This window comes from Mirounga leonina, unplaced genomic scaffold, assembly GCF_011800145.1.
Source record: "Mirounga leonina isolate KUSES-001 unplaced genomic scaffold, KU_Mleo_1.0 Mir_171, whole genome shotgun sequence".
NCBI classification, from domain to species: Eukaryota; Metazoa; Chordata; class Mammalia; order Carnivora; family Phocidae; genus Mirounga; species Mirounga leonina.
This window is the reverse complement of record NW_023270436.1, coordinates 13,338,044-13,356,455: the sequence shown is the minus strand read 5'-3', so window position 1 is coordinate 13,356,455 and position 18,412 is coordinate 13,338,044. Positions and strand designations below refer to the sequence as shown.

The 18,412-nt window shown below is 41.7% G+C and overlaps 1 protein-coding gene across 1 annotated transcript in view; it reads right to left on the bottom strand.

Moving 5' to 3' along the window:
• Nucleotides 1–18,412, bottom strand: part of FBXW8 (F-box and WD repeat domain containing 8) — a 120,357-nt gene that overhangs the window by 56,824 nt on the left and 45,121 nt on the right. The window contains exon 5 of the mRNA XM_035017086.1: nucleotides 13,378–13,535. Coding sequence (XP_034872977.1) covers nucleotides 13,378–13,535 — 158 coding nt within the window. The remainder of the gene's footprint in view (nucleotides 1–13,377; nucleotides 13,536–18,412) is intronic.

Below are 18,412 nucleotides of genomic sequence, written 5' to 3'. Positions count from 1 at the left end.
ATATAAACAGAATTATATAGTATATGCTCTTTTGTGTCTGGCTTCTTTTACTTAGCATTAATGCTATTGAGATTTTTCTATATTGTTGTATGTATCTGTAGTTTGTTATTGACGTGTAATGTCTCACTGTATAGATGTACCACAACTGTATTCATTTACCAATTAATACATATCTAGGTTGCTTCCAGTTTGGAGCAATCATGAATAAATTCTATAAATATTCAAGTTTTTGTGTGAACACAGGTTTTCATTCTCTTGGATAATATGAGTGGGAGTGCTATAAAGCATAAACCTAGTGAGTTTATGCTTTATAAGAAACCTGTTTTCCAGTGTGGCTGCACCATTTTGCATTCCCACCAGCAAGAAATGAAAGTGCTAACTTCTCCACACTCTCACCAACACTAGGCATTATCAGTCTTTTTAAGCTGGTGTAGTGAGTATAACAGTATATTTCAAAATGGTTTTAATTTACCTTTCCCTAATGACTAATGATGCTGAGCATCCTTTCATGTGTTTACTCAACATTTATAGGTCTTCTCTGGTGAAGGGTCTATTCAAACCTTTTGCCACTTTCAGGTGATTGTCTTCTTATATTTGAATTATGAATGTTATTTATATATTCTAGATGCAAGTCATACATCAGATAGGTGTTTTGCAAATATTTTCTGCCAGTCTATGGCTTGCCTTTTCATTTTCTTAGTATCTTCATGATCAAAGGTTTCCACTTTTGATGAAGTCTAACATTTTTCTTTTATAGTTTGTGCTTTCTGTGTCCTAAGAAATCTTTGCCCAACCCAAGGTCACAAAGATTTTATTTTTGTCTAGAAGTTTTATATTTAAGTCTATAATCCATTTGAGTTAACTTGTAGATGGCATGAAGAGTAGAAGTTCATAGGCAGGAATGAAAAGGCATAGAGATAGGTCTCAACATCATTTGTTGAAAAGATGATTTCCTCATTGAATGACCTTGGCACCTTTATAAAAAATCAGTGGGTAGCTTTTTCTGGACTTTATTGTTTCATCGGTCTATCCTCAGGCCAGTAGCACACTGTTTTGATGACTACAGTTTCACGGTAAATCTTGAAATTGGGTAGGGTAACTCTACCAACTTTGTACTTCTTTTTCAAAATCATTCTTCACTATTCTTGGTCCTATGCATTTTTAGATTTTAGATTTTAAATTCTTTTAGATTTTAAGCATTAGAATCAGCTTATCGTCTTCCACCAAAAGAAAAAAAAAGTAAAAGCCTGTAGGGATGCTGATTAGGTTTGGATTGAATCTCTAGGTCAATGAGGGGACAGCCGACATCTCAACAACATTCAATCTTCCAATCCATGAATATAACTCTCCATTTATTTGGGCTTTAATTTCTCTCAGTATTTTATAGTTTTCAGCACACAGGTCTTACACATATTTTGTTATTTGCTGAATTAACCAATTATCTTATACTTTTCCAACTGTTTGTTGCTAACTTGAAAAAATACAACTGGTTTTTGCATATGGACCCCATACACAGTGACACTGCTAAAGATACTTTTTAGTTCTAGTAACATTTTTGTTGATGGCTTAGGATTTTACGCATAGACAATTTATCCTTTTTCTATAGGAAATTCTTTTCCTATAATTTTTTCCTTTCCTATCTGTATACCTTTTCATTTTCTTGCATTATTGCACGAAGGCAGCCTTCCAGTACAATGCTTAAAATAACAGTAGTAAAAGTGGACATCCTTGTCTTGTTTCCAGTTTTGAGAAAGCATGGTCTTTTACCATTACATATGAAGTTAGCTGTAGGTTTTTCATAGAAAGGTTCCTTTCTCTATCAGTCAGCTAAGAGTTTTTAATCATCAATACGAATTGGTTGTCAAATTTGTGTTTCATTGAATTGACCATCAGGTTTTTCCTTTATAGTCTGTTAATATGATGAATTGATTTTCAAATGTTACACTAACCTTAAATTCCTTGGATGAATCCTAAGTGGCTATGATTTACTATCCTTTTATTACAGGATTGAGTTTTACAGTATTTCGTTAAGTTTTATGAGAGCACGCGCACGCACACACGAACAGGTGGAGAAGATGGAGAGGGAGAAGCAGACCCCCTGCTGAGCAGGGAGCCTGATGCAGGGTTCCATCCCAGGACCCTGGGATCATGACCTGAGCTGAAGGCAGACGCTTAACTGAGCCACCCAGGCACCCCACTGTTAAGCATGTTTACATCTATGTTCATGTGGAATACTGATCTATAGTTTCCTTGTTTTCATACACTATTTTTTCTTCTTTATCTGGTTTTGGTATGAGGGTAATGCTGGTCTCATCAGTTGAGTTGAAAAGTGTTCCCTCCTAGCCTATTTTATGGAAGTATACAGAATTAGAATTATTTCCTTAAGTGCTTGGTAGAATTCACCAGTAAAGCCATTGGGCTTGTAGGTTTCCTCATAGGAAAATTCTACATTACAAATTCCATTTCTTTAATGGAAATAGAGCCATTCAAGTTTTCTAGTTCTTAACTGAACTTTGGTAATGTGTATCTTTCAAAAAAAAATTTATCCGCTTCATCTAAGAGGCCAAATTTACTGGTATAAACTTTTTCATAATTTTTCACTGTAGTCTTCTCCACATCTGTAGGATCTATAATGATGTCCCCTCTGTTGCATTCCCAATGTTGGTATTTTATTACCCTAATCACTCTGACTAGTACTGGTCACAATTTTTTTTTTTTTTAAGGAACTAGTTTTGATTTTCCTATATTATTTTCTCAATTTCAGTGATTCCTGTTCTTTTTACTGTATTTTAATTTGCTTTTTCTATTTAAGGTGAAAAGTTATATCATTCATTTGAGACTTTCTTTTATAAGCATTTATTGCTTTAAATTTCCCTCTAAGCACTGCTTTACATTTTGATAAATGGTTTTTCATTTTCATGCAGTTCAGAATATTTCCTGATTTCTTAAACAGTGCTCTTATAAATAAGCCATGAGTTAATTTCCAAATATTTGGAGATTTTACAGAGCTCTGTTATTTTTAATTTCATGGTTGTTGGAAAATGTACTTTCAGTGAGAACATACTTTTGCAGGATTTCAATCCTCTTAAATTTACTGAAAATAATTTTATGGCCCAGAACATACTCCATCTTGGTCACCATTCTGAGTCTACTTGAAAAGAATGTGTATTTTATAGTTGTTGTCAATTAGGTAAAGTTAGCTGACAACGTTGTTCAATCTTATATGACCTTACCAATTACTTCTATCAATTACTGAAATAAAAGTGCCTGAGATTTCCACTATAATTATGAATTTATTTCCCCTTTCACTTATTTTTTTTTAAAGATTTTATTTTAGAGAGGGAGATAGCACAAGCAGGGGGAGGGGCAGCAGGGGAGAGGGAATCTCAAGCAGACTCCCCACTGAGCATGGAGCCTGATGTGGGGCTTGATTTCATGACCCTGAGGTCATAACCTGAGCCAAAATCAAGAGTTGGACGTTTAACTGACTGAGTCACCCAGGCATCCCTGAAGTTGTGTTATTAGATGCGTATTTAGCATTACTATGTCCATTTGATAAACTGACCCCTTTTCATTATGAAAGTCCCTTTTTATCCCTAATATTCCTTGTTCTAAAATTTTGTCTGAAAGTAATATAGCTACGCCAGCTTTCCTTTATGTTTGCACTGTATAACTTCCCATCCTTTTATATTTAACCCTATTTGTATATTTAAAATGTCTTTCAGGGAGCCTGGGTGGCTCAGTTGGTTAAGCCTCTGACTCTTGGTTTTCGGCTCAGGTCATGATCTCAGAGTCCTGGGATCAAGACCCACTTTGGACTCTGTGCTCAGCATGGAGTCTTCTGGAGATTCTCTCCTGCTCCCTCTGCTCCTCCCGATAGCATTCTCGCTCACTCTCTAAAATCTTTAAAAAGAATTAAAATAGCTTTAGTGTTAGTGTTATGGACTGAATGTGTCTCCCCCCAAAATTCACAGGGTGAAGCTTTAACCCCCAGTGTGATGCTATTTGGAGATGGGGCCTTGGGAGGTAATCAGGATTAGATTAAGTTTTGAGCGGGGGTCCTGAGGATGGGATCAGTGGCCTTATAAGGGAGAGGTCTTTCCATTCTCGTTGGTGCGAATACACGTGAGCTTCAGAAACTGTTCAGCCTTCTTTCAGGTGGTTCTTTCCCTGGTCTCTGTCTCTCTTCTCACACATGGACAAATCAGTACTCAAAGACAGAGGGGTCTCTTTAGGTCTGTAGAGTTCTCTCTGTGCAGCTCCCCCCTCCCTGATACTCTGGCCCATAAATTCTTTCCACCTTGGCTTCCTTGACCTCTTGGTGTCTCCTCAACAAAGTGAGGTCCAGGCTCTGTTCAGGTTCCCTTTGCCTGTACTGGGTTGTTTCCAGTTGGTAAGCTGATATAATTGTAGGATTCCTCCTGTTTGAAAAACAGTCCAAGGGGCGCCTGGGTGGCTCAGATGGTTAAGCGTCTGCCTTCGGCTCAGGTCATGATCCCAGGGTCCTGGGATCGAGTCCCACATCAGGCTCCCTGCTAGGCGGGGAGCCTGCTTCTCCCTCTGCCCCCCCCCTCTCTCTCTCTGACTCTCATGAATAAATAAAACATTTTAAAATAAAAAAAGAAAAACAGCCCAAGACTGATCCCTTAGAGAAGATTAATGTCTGAAAACCATTATTTAATATATTCTGTCCAGTTCTCCAGTTGTTTAAGGCAGAAGGATAAATCTAGTCATTACTTCATCTTAATCAAAAACAAAAGTTTTAACTTATTTTGAAACAATTTGAAAATTACAGAAAAGTTGCAAGAACTTCTATTTACCCATTATTCAGATCCCGCTGCCAATTGTCCCAGTAAAGTCCTTTATAGAAAAAGAATCCAATCCAGGATGATACATGGCATTCAGCTGTCTTGTGTCCTTCAACCTGAATAATCCCTTAATTTTTTTTTTTATTTTTTTTTTTTAACCTTCATGAGTTTGACATCTGGCCAAATCTGGGACAATCTGAGTATCAGAATGATACTAACAGAGGTACACACTTACAGTAGAATGTCACCTAACAAATATAGAAGGAACGATGGAATTAGAAAAATCACTAATCGACAGTTACAATGGCAATAATTGAGAACAAAACAAAACAAATCAATTGATGCTAAAACTATCAGATGAGAAGAATCAAAGAATCTCCCTGCAGAACACTAATTAATTGCTATGGTGAGCGCTGTGAATTGTTTAAGACTGATGAATCACAGACCTGTACCCCTGGAACAAATACATTATGTTAATAAAATAAATAAATAAAAGAACACTAATTACAGAATGGGGGGGAAGTAACTTTGTAGTCAAGAAACCTGGCAGATGTCAAATTAATAAAGTGGTCAAATTTAACATCAGTAATGGGACAAACGAACATCTTGTGCTACATAATAGAATGCATGGAGATGAACACAGAATCGCTTCTGTGACAGTCCAGCCAAAAATGCATAATCCAGTCGAATCATGAGGAAATATGAGAAAACGCAAATTGAAGGACATCCCACAGAAAGACTAGCCTGACCTCGTCAAAGCTACCTTCAAGGTAGCTTCTGTATTCATGTCACCATTATTCCTCAAGCACTTCTGTATTTCCTAGTACAATACGATGTTCCGGGATTATTTTGTTCTTTCCCTACCCCAGCCCTGGAGTCAGCCTCTTTGCCAAGCAGCCCGGACTCCTTTTAGTGGAGACCGGTATTTTTAAGATCTGAGCACTAGGTATGCTCATTGCTACTGGACTATTGCTGCTTCTATACCTTCAGAGCAAACGAAGCTAGGACATATATAAACATTTGCATACAAACACAGATATCTCTATTTACTTATCTATATTGAAAAGCAGGAATTCCACACCAACACCTCCTATTCCAATCCAGCCCTACAGGGTTTCATCTGGATAGCCCTTTTCCATGCCTGTAACTCCCTTCTCCAATAGTGAGAAACTGGCTTCCATTATCCTTAATATATTTACCTGCTCAATCTCTCTGGATGTTGCCAACCTCCCACACCCGCCAGGCCACTGTTCCACTCAGACTCCCTCCTCCACCTGTCCCTGGCCCCACGGGATTGCCTTCCTACTCCACTGTAGCTTGCCTAATGACTTTTTTTAAAGATTTTATTTATTTATTTGACAGAGAGAAACACAGTGAGAGAGGGAACACAAGCAGGGGGAGTGGGAGAGGGAGAAGCAGGCTCCCCGCTGAGCAGAGAGCCCGATGTGGGGCTCGATCCCAGGACCCTGGGATCATGACCTGAGCCGAAGGCAGACGCTTAACGACTGAGCCACCCAGGCGCCCTGCCTAATGACTTTTTGACTAAAAGGGCAGACAGGCAGGCACATCTTGCTTTTAAAACAAAAATACGTTCCACAAATATATTTACTTCTGCTTTTTAACAGAGCCCTAGGGTTTTGTGTAGAATAAATGCTACAATCAAAATTGCAAGTATTAAAAGGGAAATTAAATTCCTGCACTTCAAATTTGATTTATCAGCCTCCAAAAAAAAAATTCATGTGTGGATTTCATTAGGTACATTTAAGAATATGGACAATTTCTCTCTCTAGTCTAAACTAGCCCCCAACAAAGATACCCTGTGCTATTTATTGTTCCTTTCCATTTTTAACCTCAACTGTAATAACACAGGACAGCTACTTTGAATTTATGCATCATACTCTATATTAAAAATCAGTTTTCAGTAAAACCACCCCAATAAACAAGAGTAACACCAAATCTCATACCATAAATTTAATGTGCCACTTTCTGCATGAGAAAAATCATTTCAAGTTATTTTCACTAGTAACTTCAAAAATTTATAGTAATCGTAGAAATTGAGAACTTCCCTCCCCAGTGTTTCTTAAATCTGAGAGCTTGCAGACCTCTATAAAAAGTCATCTGTGGACCCCTCAGCATGAAAAACAATCACAAGGCATGTAGGTGATCAACTGGTGCCAACAGCCTGGGAACACAAAATGCAAATTCAAATACTGAGATCATGCAGCATGGTTTAGTTACAAGGTCAAAGGATCCAGTTTTTTTTTAGATTACTATAAAAATACAGATTAAAAAAAAAAACTTTCTTAGAGATCTCATAGCTCCTGCTCAAGATTTTCTCTCTAGACTCCCATTTGAGGAACACTGTCCTAATACTTAGTTACAATGCATCTTCAGTCCAACACGTACATAAGCAAGTGTGAAATATAATTTTGAACTCTTCTCACTGAAAAATGGAAACACTTTAAAAAGTTTTTATTCAAAAACTTCCATCACATAAGCATAGTCCCCATGGTGTGTCTATGAAACACAGTCTAACGCTCTAGACCATGCCAAATAGCAGTCAACTTTAAAGTTCAAGTCCTCAAATCCTTCAATAACGAGACCCATCTCTGTTCAGAACTCTGCATTTCAGTGTTTAATTCCACTCTGAGCACCTTTAAAACGTGAGCATTCCTACTGTTTGTCATTCATGTTTATAAAGGTATCCTATCTTTTGCAAGGACTCTACCTGGTATTTTGGTGTTATCAGAAAGTTGTTTCATTTTGTTTTGTCAAATACCTGAGTAAGTCCCCTAGACTTAAGGGCAGGCAAAGGTTTCAAGCAAAAACTGGTTGTTGAAACTTTTAAGAGAACAATGACCAGAAAAGGCAGGCCTTGGCCAATCAACCACATCCACAACCCACTCTCAGTTGTCTTAGCCATCTCCCAAGCAATGCTTTAGCATGTTAATGCTCCACTTCTAAAACTTCTATCTTGATTGGGGGGGTGAGGAATATTGTTTATTGTATAAGTATTACATTCAAAGGTTTTATCATTACATTCCAATGTCACCATTATACAAAGAAAAGACAGAAGCAAAACTATCAAAGAACTGTTTTTTTTCTTAAACAAACTATAAAGTTTTAAAAGCACCTACTCTTCATCATAGCTAACTAAAACATGGTCCTACTGTTCTCTGCTAAAAAGAAGCCTGGAGAGACCCACTCCCATCCATTGTTACCAGGCCAGTAAACGAGGAATCGCCATCACTCGGGCCCAGGGCGGGCCCAGCCCCAGACAATAGAGCCTGTGTGTGTTCAGACAATTGCTCGGGGAGTGCTGCAGAAGTGGATAAGCCACTTTGCCTTGCTTGATGGCAGCACAGAGAGAGGACTGTTGGCTACCCCATCTCGGCTTCCACATGCTAATATGCACTGGGTCTGGTCTCTCCTCTCCACTTGGGGGGACAAACGAGAACTTCTTTGCACCTAAGAAGTGTGTAAGCTCATTTCTCACCAAACAGTGAGTTTTCAAGGCAAACTCTGTGAACGGGGAGCGGGTTTCGAGTACAGCGCCTTCCCTAATGCTGTGGCTCGAGGCCAGAGGCAGGCAAGCATGGAGCAGATGGAGTCCTGGCAAGGTCTCCACTGTCCCTGCATTAGCAGCATCTGCTCATTACTCAGAACCTTCGCCTGCTTTATCTAATGCTCCAGGAAAAGCATTTTGATTTGATTCATTTCGGTACGGTAACATGCAACACAATTAGTGGTCAAATCAAACTGGAGGACGGCCAGTGCTGACAATTGGAAACAAGGCAGAAGAAATATGAGGCCAGTGGGTTGGAATTCAAAAAATCACAACTGTGGATCACCTTGCCAAATCTCAACACCCCAAGTGGGTGTACAGTGTTCCTACAGGGCGAGGAGCTAAAAAGGATGTGGGGACGACCGACTTTCTCCCAAAGCGGCTTCCATCCCCCACTCCAGATCGGACTCCTTCTGTGGAGAATACGTGTGAAGGCCACCAACAGGGCCTCAGTGACTACAGAGCTTCCCTTCGGCACAGCCAGGGAGCTGAAGTTCATTTTATCATCTTCTTCTCTCCTGTCCGGCATAGTCGTGAATTTTATACAGCAGACCCCACAAGGTCCCTTTCCTTTTTGCCATGTTTTGCCTAAGAAGTGCCTGTTTGCTGCTCCTGAAAAGGAACAATATAAAACTGTGTGTTTGAGGTTTTCAATCTGTCTTTGCCTCAGAAGTAGCTACTCATAGACATGTTGGTATAAATATCACAGCATCAATCTGTTAAAATGAAGTGAGACCAAAGACAATGCCACCTGAGGTCTGGGAGAAAAATGAAAAGCTGTCGTGTATCCCAGAAATAGTAAAGCCCCAATCAGACTGGTAAAACAAGCTCAGAGTGAGAAGAGAAGTAAAAATGCAAGAGTTCTCACCAAAGACACAATCCTAATCCCCAAATGAATTTGGGACCAAAGATTTCAACATAAACAATGTAAGCACTATAGGTTTAACCTTATCTTAGAGTAGAGGAGATCCCCCTAAGCATGCCGTGGAACCCAGAAAGACAACACCAACATGATAGTATAAATGTAAGCAACTAGACAAAGCATAACATCCAGAAACAGACCTGCGTACTAAGAGAATCTCACATCTAAAAACTTATGAAGGCAGCACCTTGAACCAGTGAGGTAGGGAGTGATGGGCTTTCTAATAAGAGATGCTGGAAAAAATGTTCTCAGATTCATATTTTATACTGTCGCAGGATAAATTCTATATTGGTCAAGATTCAAGTGTGAAAAATAAGCCATAGCTTATTAGAAGAAAGAAGTACAAGTAGCAGGTACAAATATGAAAACAATTCTTAGGCTAAGAGAAATGTAAATTGAAACTACATTTGGATACCATTTCTAATCTATCAAATTGACAAGTACCTAGAAGTCTGAAACACACTCTGCTGGCAAATCTGTGAGGAAATGGGCATACCTACACCTTGCTGGTGAGTGTGCAAAATCGTATAACCCCATCTGCATTTATCCTTGGATTCATAAATTTTATAGGAAACTACCATTCCTGTACTCACATGAAATGTCTCATAGGTAAGGTTTTTTTTGCTACATTGTGATAGCAGAAGGTCCGAAACAATGCAACTATTCCTCAGTAAGGGGCTGTGTAAATGAACCACAGTCCTTGTACACATGGAATACTATGCAGGTATGCGGGGAGGCGGGGGGGGGGGGGGGGGAAGGAGGCTGTTTTTCTATATATGGACATGGACAAGCTTTCAAGACAGATCATTAAGTGAAAAAAGACAACGTGTGGAATAATATAAAGTAATATGCTATTTTTCATTTAAGAGGGGAAGAATACGAATATTCATATTTACAACACAAATACTGGAAGGATAGGGGTGCCTGGGTGGCTCAGTCGGTTAAGCATCTGCCTTTGGCTCAGGTCATGATCCTGGAGTCCCATGATCGAGCCCCATGTCTGGCTCCCTACTCAGTGGGGAGTCTGCTTCTCCCTCTCCCTTTGCCCCTCCCCCTGCTCCTTCTCTCTCACTCTCAAAAGTAAAATAAATAAAATCTTTAAAAAAAGAAGAGAAAAAATACTGGAAGGATAGACAGAAAACTAAAATATATGGTTGCTTTAGAATGGAGTGGACAAAAATGGGTAAAAGCAAGACTTCTCGGGGCACCTGGATGGCTCATTCAGTTAAGCATCTGCCTTTGGCTCAGGTCATGATCCCAGGGGTCCTGGGATCGAGTCCCGCATCGGGCTCCCTGCTCAGCAGGGAGTCTGTTTCTCCCTCTGCCTCTCCCCCTGCTTGTGCTCTTTGTCAAATAAATAAAATCTTTAATAAAAAAAAAAAAGCAAGATTTCTCAGTGTGTAACAGTTTCTATTAGTTTGATCTTACATCCCTAAAAATGTAGTAGTCAAAAACATTAAATTACAAAATAAAACCCACTCAATTATGGATTAAAAAGTTAAAATTATACACACCTAGAACTACCATCTAGAAAAACAAACCATAAACAAAGTCCACTGAAGAATAACTGACCAACTGAAAAAACATTTAAAATAGGTATGGCAAGGGCTATTTCCCTTTCCAATCAGAAAAGATAACCCAGAGAAAAATGAGAACAGACAGGAACAAGCAATTTGCAGAGAAATAGAAAAAAAATATGAAAAGGTGTTCACCTATCCATATGAAGAAAGGCAAACAAAGACAACAGCGAAATGCCATTTCCACCTATCAGACCAGTATGAGGAAGCCACCAGTCTCATACACATGGTGGTGCGACCATTCACTGGTGGAACCTTTGTGGAGGGCAATTTGGTAATATTTATCAAAACAAAGCGTGTGCAGCCTCCAACCCAGTAATTACTAGTAATCTACCCCATAGCTATAGTTGCACAAGTCCATCATGGTATCTGAGGAACTGTTTTTAATAACAAAGTGTGCGTCATTAAGGGCTCTAATAAATTATAAGTACAACCACATCGTGCCATAGTACTGAGGCTCAAAAACAATAAGGTTTACCTATAAGTGCTAATATGGAAAGATACCAAGATGTGTCATTGTGTTAAAGACAAAACAAGGGCGGGGCGCCTGGGTGGCTCAGTTGGTTGAGCGACTGCCTTCAGCTCAGGTCATGATCCTGGAGTCCCTGGATCGAGTCCCGCATCGGGCTCCCTGCTCGGCGGGGAGTCTGCTTCTCCCTCTGACCCTCCCCCCTCTCATGTGCTCTCTCTCATTCTCTCTCAAATAAATAAATGAAATCTTTAAAAAAAAAAGACAAAACAAGGGCAAGGTGTAGAGAAGTACACAGTGTAGGACCCATATCTAAGACATCCAAGGGGAGGGACAGAGGCAGGGGGCAAGGGAGAAGCACTTCAGCTTCCTTTTGGATAGGTTTTCTTTTATATTTTATACTTTTTTTTTTTTTTTTGCTCTGTTTGAATGTTAACTATATTTTTTAAAATCAAGTTTTAAAAATACATTTTGGCCATTATTTACCAAGTATTTGCCAAAGAAGGTAGTTTCTCTCTCCCATCTACATGGTTTCACGATGTTTCTGTGCAAGAGGGAGGAGGGGAACAAACACTTCTGACCAATGATGGGAAACCGGCAGCACATGAGCCCATCTCAAGCTGGGTCTTCAAGCTTCCAAGATAGGAGGCGTGGGGTTGCCAATCAATCAGGGGCACATCTCTGCAGGCATCTGTGTTTAGTAGCACATAAAGCATGCACTCCGACCCCGGCGTGGCCTGGGACACACAGTCACACTTCTGGATTCACTACTGGACTCAACTCAGCCTCAAGCAAACCACCTAGCTGGTCTCTCTGGGCCCCAGGTTCGCCTCTGAAGAAGAATGTGTGTGTGCACAGGTATGTGTGTGGCCGGGAGGCTAGCAGAGGGTGTAGGATTCTAATTGTACTACAACCTTTGCATACTCATTTTTTAGAGAAACTCATTGGCTGTTTGCAAAGTAGCAAACACATTCAAGCCGATCTTATGTTATCTACCCCAGAGCTCAACAAACATACAGGAAATACTATACACCACAGAAAGAGCTTAGCTGAATTTCTAGAGGCTGAAAAGAAAATCTACCAAGGAGGTCTACTAATGTCAAACTGAAAGAACAGAGTTCATGTTGTTAAAGTAATACACTGAAAATATTTTCAAGACTTCAGCTCTACTTTTTAAGTGACACATAGATACAAAATTGCCCATTAGCTACTTTACTACAGTTTTGTCCCTTTGAGCCAACCATGGATTCTGTGGTTGTTCCACTGACTCCAAAGATTTGCAACAGTGCCATGACATGAAGACTAACATTCCAAAATATTTCGTGGTCTGACTCAGGCAAGTGGGGAAACAAAGCTTTTGGGGATTCCAATGTCACAACGTAATGGAACTTAGGAGCATAGGATATCATGGCCATCAAAATTATGATTCCTATTAGCTACAAACTGACAGGTGTTTCACGACTTAGGTAAATGTAAGTTTAGACTTTTCTCACCTAGTTCTGTAAGTCCACAGTTGCTCATACACAAAAAGAATTCTATCAATCCCAGAGAGACAACACAGCACCATAGATTATCTTGTATGGTATGTAAGTGCCAGGAAAAGGTAGGCACTGACTTTTATTTTTCTATTTCCATACTTGTCAACAGATTATCTATCCCCCCTTTTCCCTGTTCCCTTTGACTGAGCAGAGACTAAAGGAAAAGTAGGCCAAGTATATTTAATATTTTATACCAAACAAGCTATTTGCTTAAGATGGCTTGGCCAGCCTCGTGTCTGGCACTGAAACGCAGCCTGCCAGTTCCAGTAGGAATTAAACCCCAGTCTTACTGGGTTCTGTGCTCCATCGCCTACTAATGCATGGAGGGGTTATTGGCCAACTTCTCCACATAAAGGCAAGAGTGAGGCTATGTGTGTGACCGTGTGTGTGTGCCCACGTGTATGTATGGAGGGATTACAGGGGGGAGCCGGCCACAGCTGCTTAATTTTTGTAAAGCTTTTTTTTTCCTTAATAGGGAGGAGGGGTGCAGTTACTTACCATCCTCATAAGCGGCTACCGCCAGCGAGCTGTTTATCCTCACAAAGGAGACATATGGCTGCATTCCAGGCTCGTCCTCCTCATACTCTGATTCCAGGAAAGGGGCTGTGTAGTCCCAGGTGCGGGTGTCCCACACCCTCACGTCCCCTGATGTATATCTGGAAAAGAAGGGCACACTTGGTTCCAAATGGGGACTGGAGAGCAGGGCCATGGTAGAGAAAACAGGGAGAGCCTTAAAACAACAGAGAAATAAGATTTGGTCAGTGGGGAACCACTCCTGTAATGCTGTTTAGATGAGTAATTCCAAAAGGAGAAAATGTCACCGAGATGACAGAAGGCTGGGAACATGGTTCATGCTCTCACAGGGCACAATGGTGACAATTCAAATGAGAACGCTGTACTACAAGATCTCCCTTACGCTAGCATAACCAATCTACTACCTTGTGTTCTCCCAGCAAAGGGATCGCTAGCAGAAATCTGTAGAAGCCACCGTATCTACACACATACACTAAAGACAAACCGAGAGAAGGGCTAAGGACTAATGGTCTTACAGGCACGAGCTTTCTAATACCTCATCCATGCATCAGATTTGACTGATTAAAGTCCCTAAAGACTAATTGATTTGCTGAAACAAGTCTTGCCTTTAGCAGCCAGACAATGCTGCCTTCTCATGAAAAGCTCTTGCCGAAATGCATGACACTCCCCGGTTTTGCCCACTTAGATTATAGGAGCACTCACTCTCTCCTATTACTACTGCCACTCCAACAAATGACTCTCTCCATCAAAGCCAAGGCAGGGCCAGAACGTGCTCAGACATGAGGCCCCTCAGACACCAGGATAATGGAATGACCAGATGACGAGGTGGTATACTGCCTGCCATCGAGGTATTTATGTTGAGTTCCTCACATCTGCTACAGAGAGTTTGCTTCAACATGTAAATCAACCAACCATGGGGAGGGGTGTTACAAATGCTTTAAGAGTCTAATGATGTACCCCACAAACACAAAGACAGGCACACAATTTTAAGCGTGTTCACAGTCTTCTTGAGGCCCTAGCCATAGTTCCTTCAGGGTTTCTTGGATCCCACGTTAAAACTATAAAGACTCAAGATAATCTCTGAAATGTATTCAACTACTGAAATCTATCACATGATACCTCTATGAAGTAGTTAGAGATTGATTTCTCACGTGAGATTCCTTAATAAAGAAATTAAGAGGGAACCCTGGGTGGCTCAGTTAAGCATCTGCCTTTGGCTCAGGTCCTGAACCTGGGATTGAGCCCCACATTGGGTTCCCTGCTCAGCAGGGAGCCTGCTTCTCCCTCTGCCCCTCCCCTTGCTCATGCGCATGCTCTCAAATAAATAAAATTTAAAAATATATACATATCTTAAAAAAAAGAAACTAAGAACATTCTGATAAAGGAGTGTTTCATTTACTGAATGTAGCAGTAATTCCCTCAAATTATTGACAGTAAATATGTGATTCAAAGGTGATTTTGTCACACAAATTCCCTCGCTTGGAGAATTCGGCTCTCCCCTTGCAAGACAATGCCTGGGGAGTGCGCGTGTGGTATAAAGAGCCAGTAAGAGAGACGTGCTTTCTAAAATTGGACTGAAGGAACTCTGCATGACCACTGATCCCCCAGTAAACAGGAACGCTCACTCCACGAGTGTTGTTAAGCCTGGCGATGCACAAGCAAGGGTGGATATTGACATCACCGTGGCCAAAGCACGGCCACTGGTTCCCAGGTCCTCCGGGCAGCATTCCAGATCACCCTTCTTAATGAGGAACCCTATACAAGAACACAGACTCCGCCAAATCTACCAGGCTCACCTTGACACCCTAGAAAACAACTCAGACGTTCCCTGGAGTAAGGCCACTTGCTTAGCTACAGACACACTGAACAGAGAAAACATGTTTGAATGTCTAGACTGTGCATGATTAGATTCTTAAATTCTATGTGAAAGGATGGAGCAATTTCAAAAAAAAAAAAAGGTGAGAGGGATGGTGACACCATCAGAAATAGAGAGACAAGGAGTGAAAGGAAGACACAGCAAGTGTAGGGGTCTGAGGACTCTGGGACTTGGAAACGTATTTCCTTTCCTTTGATGACCGGCACAGCAGCCGCACATGCTCTCGCAAGGCCCTTTGTGCACCCCATCGGGGCCGCATGGCCAGCAGAGGGGTACAGAGGAGAGCATTTCAGGAGCCTAAGCTCCAGCCCCAAAGCCCCTTTACAGAGTTCCGAGGCAAAACCACAAAACCAGAACCTGATGAACTGCCGGACCCCACACAGCAGGGAGCGGTGAGATCCAAGCTGCCACTCGCTCTCATCACGGGCAGGCTCCCACACGAAGAGTGCTCTATTAACGTCCACCAGAGCCTCACAGGGCTTTTCCGGCACAAAAAGAGTTGTCCTCACCCTGAGATGCCACGTGTCTAGATTTAACCCAGGTTCTCCTCCAAAGGCTTCAGTTCACCACACACTAGCCCACTGCTGACTTCCCTCCTTTCCTCAGTGACTGCATCAGTCCTAGTCCCTGGTGCAAAACTAAGCAGCTTCTCCGCATCCCTTCACCTCCCCCCTGCCGCCCCCCCGCCCCAGCCACACTGCCCTGTTCCAGTGGCCACGTCCTCTCTGTTCCCTTCCCCAGGGATGCTGCCCCAGTCCAAACCCCTCAGCGCCTCAGGGCCCCTTAGTCCCAAGGCTCCCCCCACCCACCATCAGCCCTGCACAAGGCAAGCCCTCAAAAGTACCTGATGACATGAATAATCATTCTTCCTTCCTCCCTTCCCCTTCACACTGGACCATGTCCCCTGTGATCTAGCCTACATGACAGCAGCCTAGACTTTCCTCACAGCAACTGTGTGTGTGTGTGTGTGTGTGTGTGTGTGTGTGTGTGTTCAGCTCGCCAAGAACCTATAAGCTTCTAAGGTCGGGGGTTGGGTCTTGCTCACAGCTATGAGCCCAACAACTAGAAGTTCTGAGTCAGACTAGAACAGCACTTAACACTTAGAAAGCCCCCTAGCTCAAATAAATAAATAAAATCTTTAAAAAAAAAAAAAAAAGCCCCCTAGCTACTCAAGCCTTAACATCTTATTGATGACATTGTAATTACTAGGCCTAGCACAGAGATCCCTCCACAAACTAGCTTCCGCCCCTCTCCCCAGTCTCATTTTCTGTTCTTCCTTAGCATGAACCTGTCTCTGGACAAGTCTGTCATTCCTGGCTTCCATATACTCTTGCTTCTGCATCTTTGCTCACGTTATCCACCGTTCTGGAGTACTTTCCCTCCTGACAACCCAGCCCAGTGGATCCCAACATTGGCTGCACATGGGAATCACCTGGGATGCTTTCCAAACTCCTGATGCCCAAAGCACACCCAGGCCACTGAAATCTGACTCTGGGAGTGGAACCAGGCATCAATGTTTCCAATGTTTAGGCAAGACTGAGAACCACTGACCTAGCCCAAGCCTACTAACCGCTCAATGTTTAGCACAGACCCTCTTCCTCCATGAAGACTTCTCTGGCTCAACTACCACTGTATCTGAAGAAATGGCATTCGTTACATTCCACATCTCCACTTGATCGCCAAGTCCCCGAGAAGGCCATATCTCAATGCTGTATCTCCATCACAGCACCTTACACATAGCTAATAACATACCAATGACTGGAAGGGGGTGTCCACAAGTAACAGCATGACTGGTTTGAGTGGCGCCTTTTACTTCTACTGCCCACCTTCCACTGCTGATGATCAGTGAAACACTCCGAACACACACATCGAGGTGTTAAACTCCTTGCATTTACTTCCAAACTGATTAAAATATCTATAAAAGCACAGGATAAGCTAAATCATTTTGGTAAAGAACACTTTCAAAGATATCCATTTAAATTAACTCCATTCTTCATGGCCAAAGAGCAGGAGAAGAGTATAATGCAAATGACTCAGAAGACAAAATATAAAAGACTCCATGTCTCCTTTTGGAGGGGAACAGAGAATCCATACCGTTTCAGCAGGTACCACGTGATGACTCAGCGCCAGGCTCTAGAATCTAACGCAAGTGAGAGCAGCCAGAATAATGGAGCTCAGACCCCGTGCTAATGAACTCGTGCTAAAGAAACAAGACATTTGCATGAGGGTAAAACGATGGTTGGAGCAGAGGGAACTGGACCAAACCCTAAATGTGATCTAAAAGTGCTTAACAACATTGGCCAGGAGAAGCAAGAACAGATACTGAAGGGAGGTAGGAAGAAAAAACTGATTTTTCTCCAGAGCTCCAGATGTCTTTATCGCTGCCTAATGACAATTACACTCAACCAATTAAGGCACCACTATGACAGTTGCATTGTCGGTAAGCCTTTGGACCCCAATGTTGATGGCTCTCTAATTAGTGTCTGTGCAAAGTACAACTGCAACTAATATATTAGCTGATGTAAGAGCACTAAAGAAAAACTAAAGGAGAAAGAAGCCTTTTCCAAATGAGTGAGGATGTCCCAGTCCAGGGTACGGACCACTGAAACTGTATGCTTTCCCAATCTTTTTTACGCTTGGCAGGGTTACCTCCAAATAAATAGGTCAGAGACCACAGCTGATTTGTTGTTGGAAGAATGGGAATAGAGCCTCTCAAGCTCGGCACGCCAGAGCAATTGCCAATTTACAATGATTTACCACCAAAGAGCTTCCATTAACTAATAAGTTTCCACTAAACAGACTACTCATTTGGACTAAGAGACCCGAAGAAAAAGGAAGAAATGTCGTACACAATAAAACAAAACAACCCCCACCTTTAACCTTTCTTGTGGGGGGGAACCTGAGCTTATTTGCTAAAAACATTTTTTCCCCCCAAGGCTCTTCATGACAACCTCGGGGGTGGTTTTAAGAATGCTGTAAGTAAGGTTAAGTGACTTACCCAAGGTCACCAAAAAACATTTTAGTGGCACAGCTGGGATCAAAACAGGTCCCTAGGCTTTCCTCAAACTGCTGCTTAGCCAACAAGCCAGGCTGCCTCCTCAGATGACAGTGTCTTTAAACAAA